The sequence below is a fragment of the Felis catus genome, chromosome D2, assembly GCF_018350175.1.
Source record: "Felis catus isolate Fca126 chromosome D2, F.catus_Fca126_mat1.0, whole genome shotgun sequence".
NCBI lineage: Eukaryota > Metazoa > Chordata > Mammalia > Carnivora > Felidae > Felis > Felis catus.
Genome location: NC_058378.1, coordinates 29,996,439 through 30,005,137, shown reverse-complemented (window position 1 = coordinate 30,005,137; position 8,699 = coordinate 29,996,439). Strand labels below are relative to the sequence as shown.

The following is an 8,699-nucleotide window of genomic DNA, read 5'->3' as shown; positions in this document are numbered from 1 at the left end:
AACTATCATCCATCTTCCATCTTTTCTCTAAATCTCTAATTCAGAACCTCCTTGCACTCACGAGCCATTCTGCAACCATTCTGCTTCCTTTCTATCTCTACCCTCTGAGAACATCCTGATTTCTCACTGCCATGCTACAGAGAGTGCCTTGAATGTGAGGAGGAACCAGAAAAACAGTAGACCCAGTTGCTGCCACACGTATTTTGGACATTGCCAGTCAGTATGATGTAGGGCCATCTGTTCACGTTCAAGATGGTTGCAGAAAAGATCTTTGGCAGCAATGACTAGAGAGAAAAAATTCTTGTTGCAAAGTACCCAATACATCTATATAAACTTTGATAATGATAAAAGACTTTAGTTGCAAACAAAGTATCTATGCAACCTTAATACACTATTTTCGGGAGTTTTGTGTTGAAATCTGGTGAAATCCACTTAACATAAGAGTAGATTAGTGTAGGTAGAGAAATTCACTACTGAGTATAGTAAATTAACATCCTATGTAATTGGGAAATTAATGAATGTCTGAAAATTTGAGTTAATCACATTTAATTGGAAAAGGACCATGTATTTTATGGTTTAATTGCAAAATAATCTGTATATTCCCAATAAGTTCATAGTAAAATAATCTTTTAAAAAAGCTTTAAAATGTCCAAAAAAAAAAAAAGGGGAAAAAACAGCAACTAGAACAAAATACGTAATGAGATTAACAGAATCTCATACTTGGCTTTAAAGAATTCTTACACATTCGGTTGATTAAAATATTCTATATTAATGCTGCACCTTTTTAACAAAGAGTTTCCAAAAGAAAAATAAGAATTAAACATTTATGACTGGAGTTAGTTGTAGTAAGGAATTGGATGTGAGTGTTTGACCGCTCTTTGTGCCTTCAATGTTCTGCAGAAAATTCTGTCTTCTTTTTAGTCCATCCAAAATGACTGAATTATTAGATGCCAGACTCTGTGTCCTAAAGATATTAAAAATAACAGAATTATTACCTTCCAAAGGGGCCTGGGCTTCTAATCAAGGCATCATACCTTCATCTGTTACTTTGAAGCAATGTAACATTTTCTAACACTAAAGCGCGCTTAGAAGTTAACCTTTAAAAATCTAAAGTGCTCCTTATATTTTATTTTTTAATGTTTATTTATTTTTGAGAGAGAGACAGAGAAAGAGCATGAGCAGGGTAGGGCAGAGAGAGAGGGAGACACAGAATCTGAAGCACGTTCCAGGCTCTGAGCTGTCAGCACAGAGCCCAACGCCGGGCTTGAACCCACCAACTGTGGGATCGTGACCTGAGCCAAAGTCAGATGTTTAACTGACTGAGCCACCCAGGTGCCCCTAAAGTGCTCCTTATATTTTAAAGGCTTCACAATAGCACCTCGATTATTTGGCAGCTGCTTTCCAAGAAGTTCATATTTTTTGAACATCTTCTCAGATCCAATATCAAGTATATTCTAGTCAGAAACAGTAAGTTCCTTGGTGGCTGGCTGGCTCAGTCAGAAGAGCGTGTCACTCTTGATCTTGGGGTTGTGAGTTCAAGCCCCACGCTGGGTGTAGAGATTACTTAAATAAATACACAAATTTACCAAAAAAGAAAGAAAAAGAAATAACAAGTTCCCTAAAAAACTCTTCTCTACACGTGAAGTAACCCATACCTTCTTGAGTAATTTCTTTTCTGAGACGTCATATGAAAGACAAAAGCTGACCATAACATTTTTCATATTGACAAGATTCCTTTCTAAGGAGCTGTAGGCTAGGTTAGTCCCTTATCTAACACATCTGCCTTGCTTCAGCCAAGTCACATTACTATTTGGGCATTTTGCTTTTGACATTCCCCTTTTCTCACCTTGCATCCTCTCCATCACTTGCTCATTACAGTAAGATATGCCTTGGGGCTCCTAGGTGGCTCAGTTGGTTAAGTGTAGGACTCTTGGTTTTGGCTCAGGTCATGATCTCATGGTTCCTGAGACGGAGCTCCACATCAGCCTCTGTGCTGACAGTGCAGAGTCTACTTGGGATTCTTTTTCTCCTCTCTCCCTCTGTCTCTGCCCCTGTCCTGCTCTCGCTCTCTGTCTCTCAAAATAAATAAATAAACTTAAAAAAAAAAATAAAACTAATATCACCATACTTTAAAAAAAAGAGAGAGATGCCTCAAAAATGTATCCTCCAATAAGTGTCCCCCCAAACATTTCATTACTTTTAATTCCACATCTCTTCAGCAATTAGAGAGTTTCCACTTCATTTTTTTTTTTTTTTTAAAGTAAACTCTACCCCCAGTGTGGGTTTCACCTGAGCCAGCCAGGCACCCTCCACTTTGTTCTTGAGTTCAATTCGGCTACTTATGTTTTGTCGGTCTACTCAACTAAAGTGCAAATTTCCTATGGGTAGCAACATCTTGTGGGTCTTCTCTGTCCCTCTAATTCGTAACAATTATGGCACAGAGTTGATGTTCAAATGCTATCTTCTCTTCCTTTTCTTGATTATACTTATAAGTCTTTTAAGAGAACCATATTATACGCAATTTTTTAAGAAATCAAATTTCTCGGGGCGCCTGGGTGGCTCAGTCGGTTAAGCGTCCGACTTCAGTGCAGGTCATGATCTCACGGTCTGTGAGTTCAAGCCCCGCGTCAGGCTCTGTACTGACAGCTCAGAGCCTGGAGCCTGCCTTGGATTCTGTGTCTCCCTCTCTCTCTCTGCTCCTCCCCCACTCATGCTCTGTCTCTCTCACTCTCTCAAAAATAAATAAACATTAAAAAATTTTTTTTTAAAAAAAGAAATCAAATTTCTCAAGATTTCACAAATTTAAATTCTCACGCATATCCTTGACAAATTTAAATTCTTGCATGTCCTTGACATGCAAGTCAAGGAGCAATTGCCCTTACCTGTTTTGGGTTTGATTTTGTTTTTGTTTCTGCCTTTTTTTTTTTTTTTTTTAGCAGCAGGCAAAGGTTTATTAGAATATAAGATTAGAAAGGAAGAATAGTAGAAAAGCTCTCTTTACAGAGAGGGGACATTTGAAAGTAAATGCCCAAGGACTATAGGCAAGGGTCCTTGTTTTATGAGGTTCTGGTCAGCCCTCTGTTTCTGCTTTTGCCAAAGTGAAAGGGGACCCATAGCTTGTTGGTTTACACTACCATTGTTTACTTTGGAGACAATATGTGTTGATACTTTCAAGACTTGATATGAAGAGCACCTGGATGGCTCAGTCGGTTAAGCCTCTAACTCTTGGTTTTGACTTGGGTTGTGATCTCACAGTTCGTGGGTTCGAGCCCCCCGTTGGGGTTGCACTGGCAGTGCGGAACCTGCTTGGGATTCTCTGTCTCTTCCTCTCTTTCTGCCCCTCCCCTGCTTGTGCTCTCTCTCAGAAAACGAAAACAAAACAAAACCAGAAAAAAAAAAGACTTGATATGAATTAAACAATTCTTTCAAGCAGAAAAGATCTGTTTCCCAATAAGAAGTAAAGATATATTTTTAAACTGCAGACCTCCAGGAATTTAGCCTAAGGTAGAGTCAGAAATGTCTGTAAACATTTATATGTGAAAACAATCCACTGAAGATTGATTTATTATGGCAAAAAAATGGGAATCTAAATGTCAAAGGAGGGAAAATAATAGTTATATAAATACTGGAGTCCACATAACAGAATACTAAGCAGCCATTAAAACGAATAAGTTGGATCCGTATGTATTGATTGCATGATATGCATGATACATTAAGTGAAAAAAGAAAGTCACAGCTCTGTATGATCTGTTGTTAAAAAATAATTATATTTCTTCTTTTTTAAAAAAAATAATTATATTTCTAAATGCACAGAAAAAAGTCCGAAAGAATATAAACCACACTGTCAACAATGTTTAGGTCACCTCAACGGAAAGGCAATGGAAAAGGTTGGGGAATGCAGACTGTCAGTTTCACCTTTTACATTTCTGTATTACTTTTTCAAAAGGAAGTATATAATAATTTTGTATAATAAAAAACTGGTAAAGATATATGCCAAATTTTAAGACGGCCTTTTTGAAAACTATTAAATAACCTCAGGGGAATGTTCACACTGTACCCTGAAAAAAGCACTATGCAAAACAGTAATGACAGTATAGGGAAAACGTTTAGACAAAATACATAGATCAATATGTTCAGACTGAAGTGTTATAAATATACCAAATATAAAAGGATTTTTTAAACACATCTAAACGGTAGGGTGATTATAGGTGTTTTTTAAAACGCTTTTCAGTACTTCTCAAATGTTCTATTATGTGCATATTACTTTCATAACACGTACAATGTTTAATTTAAACAAATAAACATGGAGGGGCGCCCTGGTGGCCCAGTCGGTTAAGCCTCCGACTTTGGCTTACGTCATGATCTCACGGTTTGTGAGTTTGAGCCCCGCGTTGGGCTCTGTGCTGACAGCTTGGAGCCTGGAGCCTGCTTCGGATTTTGTGTCTCCTCCTCTCTCTGCCCCTCTCCCACTTATGTTCTGTCTTTCTCTGTCTCTCAAAAAGAAATAAATGTAAAAAAAAAAAATGTAAACAAACATGGAAAAGATTGGTGGAAAATAGCCGCATCTCTTTCTGAACTGCATAGAACCAGAAATATAAGTGAAAACTTCTAGCCCGCAGTTCAGGAAGTGCTTCATTTATAGCAGTTCCTTCCTATATTTAGAAATAATTCAAGATTTAGTAGTAGTGGAACAAATTTTGGTTCACATTCAAAATGAACTCTATCCTATTATGTAAGAGATTTCATTTTAACTTTATACAATTCATTCAGTAAAGGCTGGCAGAATTCTATCACTATAAAAAGTGTATTCAGGGGAGTCTCCTACTGGGTCATTCAGTACTCCCTTGAGTGTAATAATTCCTGAGGAATAGTGGCTAACCAAACACTTTTACATACACTTACCGTGGAGAATCTATTCCACTGTCTCCCGCCATGCTGTGATTTTCTGTTCCTTCCAGATGACTGTGTTCATGTTGGACATCCTGAGCCAACACTGGCATATGGGAAGGGCTGAAAAGTTCTAACTTTTGCATGAACTGTTTTCTCACTTCCTGATTCTGAGCACCCTGACTCCAGCTAGCTGGTTTCTTTCCTGTGTCACCAAACAAGTCTTGTAGGGTTTCAGTCTCAGAAGTGGCTTTCCTTGTGCTATAGTAATCAAATACACTTCCATCAGTATCTGCTGAGGCTTGCACACATGTAGCAACACTGGGTCCGTCTTCATAGTTAAAACTGGACCGAGTCCCTGAACTGAGGCCACAGCTTTCAGCGGAGAGTTTAGGTGTTTGGCTTTCACCTGGGTTAGTGAACAACCCAGTGGGTTTGTAACACTCACTTCCTTTAAGCACCTGAGGCTCAGACCTGTGTATTCTGTGGTTGTACTCAGTCAGAAATCTTTCAGTCCCCTTTTGTTTTCCTAAATGATTCCACTTGCTTCCCCCTGTAAAGGAATACTGAATGCGGCCAGGCAGCATTTGACATAAGTCATCATTCTCAGAAAAGTCCTCCTCCTCTAGATATAATGAACTACAGGCTCCATCATCATCTTCCACTTCCTTCTGATACAAGGCCTGGTTATCCTCAGAAAGCCCTTCGTTTTCTGGACTCACAGTCTTTGTTTCCTGGACAAATGCCTTTCTTACTCGTGTTTCTTCTGAGTCTCCCTCTTGTCTCTCAGGTTGTCTCAAACAGTTCATACTAACTGGGTAATCCAAAATACCAAGATTTTGGAACTGGTGTATTGTTTTATCAACTAGCCTACACGCAGAGGAAGCATGGCCTAGAGAGGAGGAACCTTGTGATGGCAGCACATACTGTGTTTCTTTTGCGTCCCCTAATGCGTCAAAGTGAGAATAACTTTTCCTCAAGACTTCAGGGATTACCTCATTTTTTCCACCATACACATCATGTCTCCTCAGGCTTTCCCTAAAGGAAAAACATTTACTACCATTTTGCAAAACACTACCTTGAGAGTGATTTAAGAGGGGATCTCTAAAGTCATCACTGATAGGCTTGACGGTAGAGTTATTCATAGAAATGGATTCTGCTGTCAGTTTATCTTCATACTGTTCAGCACATGGCTGTTTGCCTTTACTCTCAAAGATTCTTGAGGAATCCAAAGACCTTGACCTTTGGAAAGGCTTTCCCTTTGGTCCAATCTGACCCGGTTTCAGATCACTGGTCTGGATGTCGTGCCCTTTGGTTGTTGGGTTTCCTCGGTAAGACAAACCCTGGAAAGGATTACTAATTCGCTTCTTGTAAAGCAAATGGGAACCTAGCATTGATGGATTCTCATCAAGTGGTTTCTGAACTAGTGCTTCATTTGGGCTTTGAATTCTGGAGGTGGGCTGTGCAGCAGGGGACTTGGGATGTTTCTCCAGTCTAAGGCTTCCTGGAGGAGGCTCACTTCCCTGACTCCTGGCTTTGTGTCTATCCCTATGAGAATGGCCCCGCCTTCGAGGCCTTGCAGACCGGCCCCGTCTTTTCTTAACTCCCTCTTTTGAAGGATATTTATGCCTGACTGTCAGCAGATCAGTGGAAGTGCCCTGGCTATTGTATTTTTTCTGTTCTTCGTATTTTTGCATTAGGACGGTATGTTTGATTAAATTGTCAACAGTCAGAATGGGATTAATTCGTTTGATGATCTCATGTTCAATGTCTCGAGGGATATTGTCCAAGTTATCTTCATCTCGAACAGGCCATTCTTCTGGTGGAAACTGGGCAGAGAAACTACTGTGCTCTATTCTGGACTTCTCCTTTCTGGATATACTACGCCAAAAGAGGCTAAAGCCAAACTTCCTGCCTTTTTCTCTGTCTTTTGTGTATGGTAAAGGTTTGGTGCTTTCACAGACGTGATTCCCCTCAGACAGGGAAACTGCTTGATTCTGTCCCAAAGATTTGGATTCCCGCAGACCTTTCTGGCTTTTTCTAGTCACTTCTGCAGCAGCCGGTGTTTCCTGTACATCCTGAGTGCACAGATCAGGGAAACACCGGCAAGACTGACAGTGAGAAATGGGGGCAGCCTTTTCTTGGGCCAACTCTGCACAGCTCTCCACGCTCACCAGATAAGTAACGCAAGTTGGCATCTGGCAGCTTTCATCCGATAGGTCTCTCTTATTTTCATGGGGCGTTATATTCGTAATGAAGTAAGTCTGAGGAGTGACTATGAAGTATCCTTCTCCAGTGTGATAAATTTTCCTTTCTTTAATCAGAGTTCCCAGAGTGGTATAGAGAATATCTTGAGGTGGAACTGCGATGCCTGAAACAAACAAGCATTTTATTACACTGATAGATTTTGAATGAAAAACATTTCAATGCCTGAAGTCAGTAAGTCAGAAATGACCACACATTTGCCTGATGAACCCAAAGCTGACTGTAACACAATTAATATATGTGATTAAAATGCCAAAGAGGCATTAATAATAATCATAACTTAATTGAAAAATGGGAATATATTTTGGCCCACACAAAGACATAGGGCTAAGTTAATGTTTGAGTAGAGAAAAAAAATGAGTCCACTCAAATACAAACACTAAGCTATATAACCCCATCATAAATTTATTTTATTTTTTAAATGTTTATTTTTGAGAGAGCGTAAGTGGGGGACGGGCAGAGCAAGACAGAGGATCCGAAGCCAGCTCTGCACTGACAGCAGAGAGCCCGATGTGGGCCTCGAACTCATGAACCGTGAGATGGTGACCTGAGCCAAAGTCTGGCCCTCAAATGACTGAGCCACCCAGGTGCCCCACCCATCACAAATTTAAATGTTCACTTCAAGAAAGCATTCTTGAAGAGTTTTTGAAAATAATCACAGTCTCCTAGCTTAAATCTTAATAATCTAAAGACAAAATGAAAACTAGCTTGTGTCAGGGGGAGGGCAAACTATCTAACATCAATATTATGATAGTTTTTCAAACTAGGAAGGTAACAAATCTTTTTAAAAGAAATCCCTGGGGGTGAGGGGGGGCACCTGGGTGGCTCAGTCAGTTACTCATCTGACGTCAGCTCAGGTCATGATCTCACAGTTCAGAGCCTGGAACGTGCTTCAGATTCTGTGTCTCCCTCTCTCTCTGCCCCTCCTCTGTTCATGCTCTGTCTTTCTCTGTCTCAAAAATAAATAAACGTTAAAAAAAATTTTTTTTAATAAATAAACATTAAACATTAAATTAAATTAAATTAAATTAAATTAAATTAAATTAAAAGAAATTCCTGGGGTGCCTGGGTGGCCCAGTCAGTTGTGTCCATCTCTTGGTTTCAGCTCAGGTCATTATCTCACAGTTTGTGGGTTCGAGTCCCGCATCAGGCTCCAGAGCTGGCAGTGCCAGGCCTGCTTGGGATTCTCTCTCTCCCTCTCTTTCTGCTCCTCTCCTGTTCATATTGTCTCTGCCTCTCTCAAAATAAACTTTAAAATTTTCCCTTTTCCAAATAGCAGCGCTCAAAACTGTATTTATGTTGTGAAAACATTTTTGAATAACACTGGAAGAAAATACATCATATATTAACATTGATTTCCTTGAGTGGTGGTACCATAAGTGGTTACTTCTCTAGATGTTCTCGATTTTCTACAATGAGCATATTTTACAATGGGAAATTTTTTTAAATACTCTTCTGCAGGGGTGCCTGACTGCATGTTGGGTGCAGATTACTTAAAAATAAAATCCTTAAAATTATTTTAAAGATAATAGTAATATTATTAATTA

General features: G+C 39.5%; 1 protein-coding gene across 1 annotated transcript in view; it reads right to left on the bottom strand.

The window, feature by feature from the left end:
* Window positions 1-749: 749 nt before the first annotated feature.
* Window positions 750-8,699, bottom strand: part of STOX1 (storkhead box 1) — a 50,932-nt gene continuing 42,982 nt past the window's right edge. The window contains exons 3-4 of the mRNA XM_023240503.2: window positions 4,903-7,258; window positions 750-964 (exon numbers count right to left, since the gene is read on the bottom strand). Of these exons, the coding sequence (XP_023096271.2) occupies window positions 817-964; window positions 4,903-7,258 (2,504 nt within the window). The 3' untranslated portion in view covers window positions 750-816. The remainder of the gene's footprint in view (window positions 965-4,902; window positions 7,259-8,699) is intronic.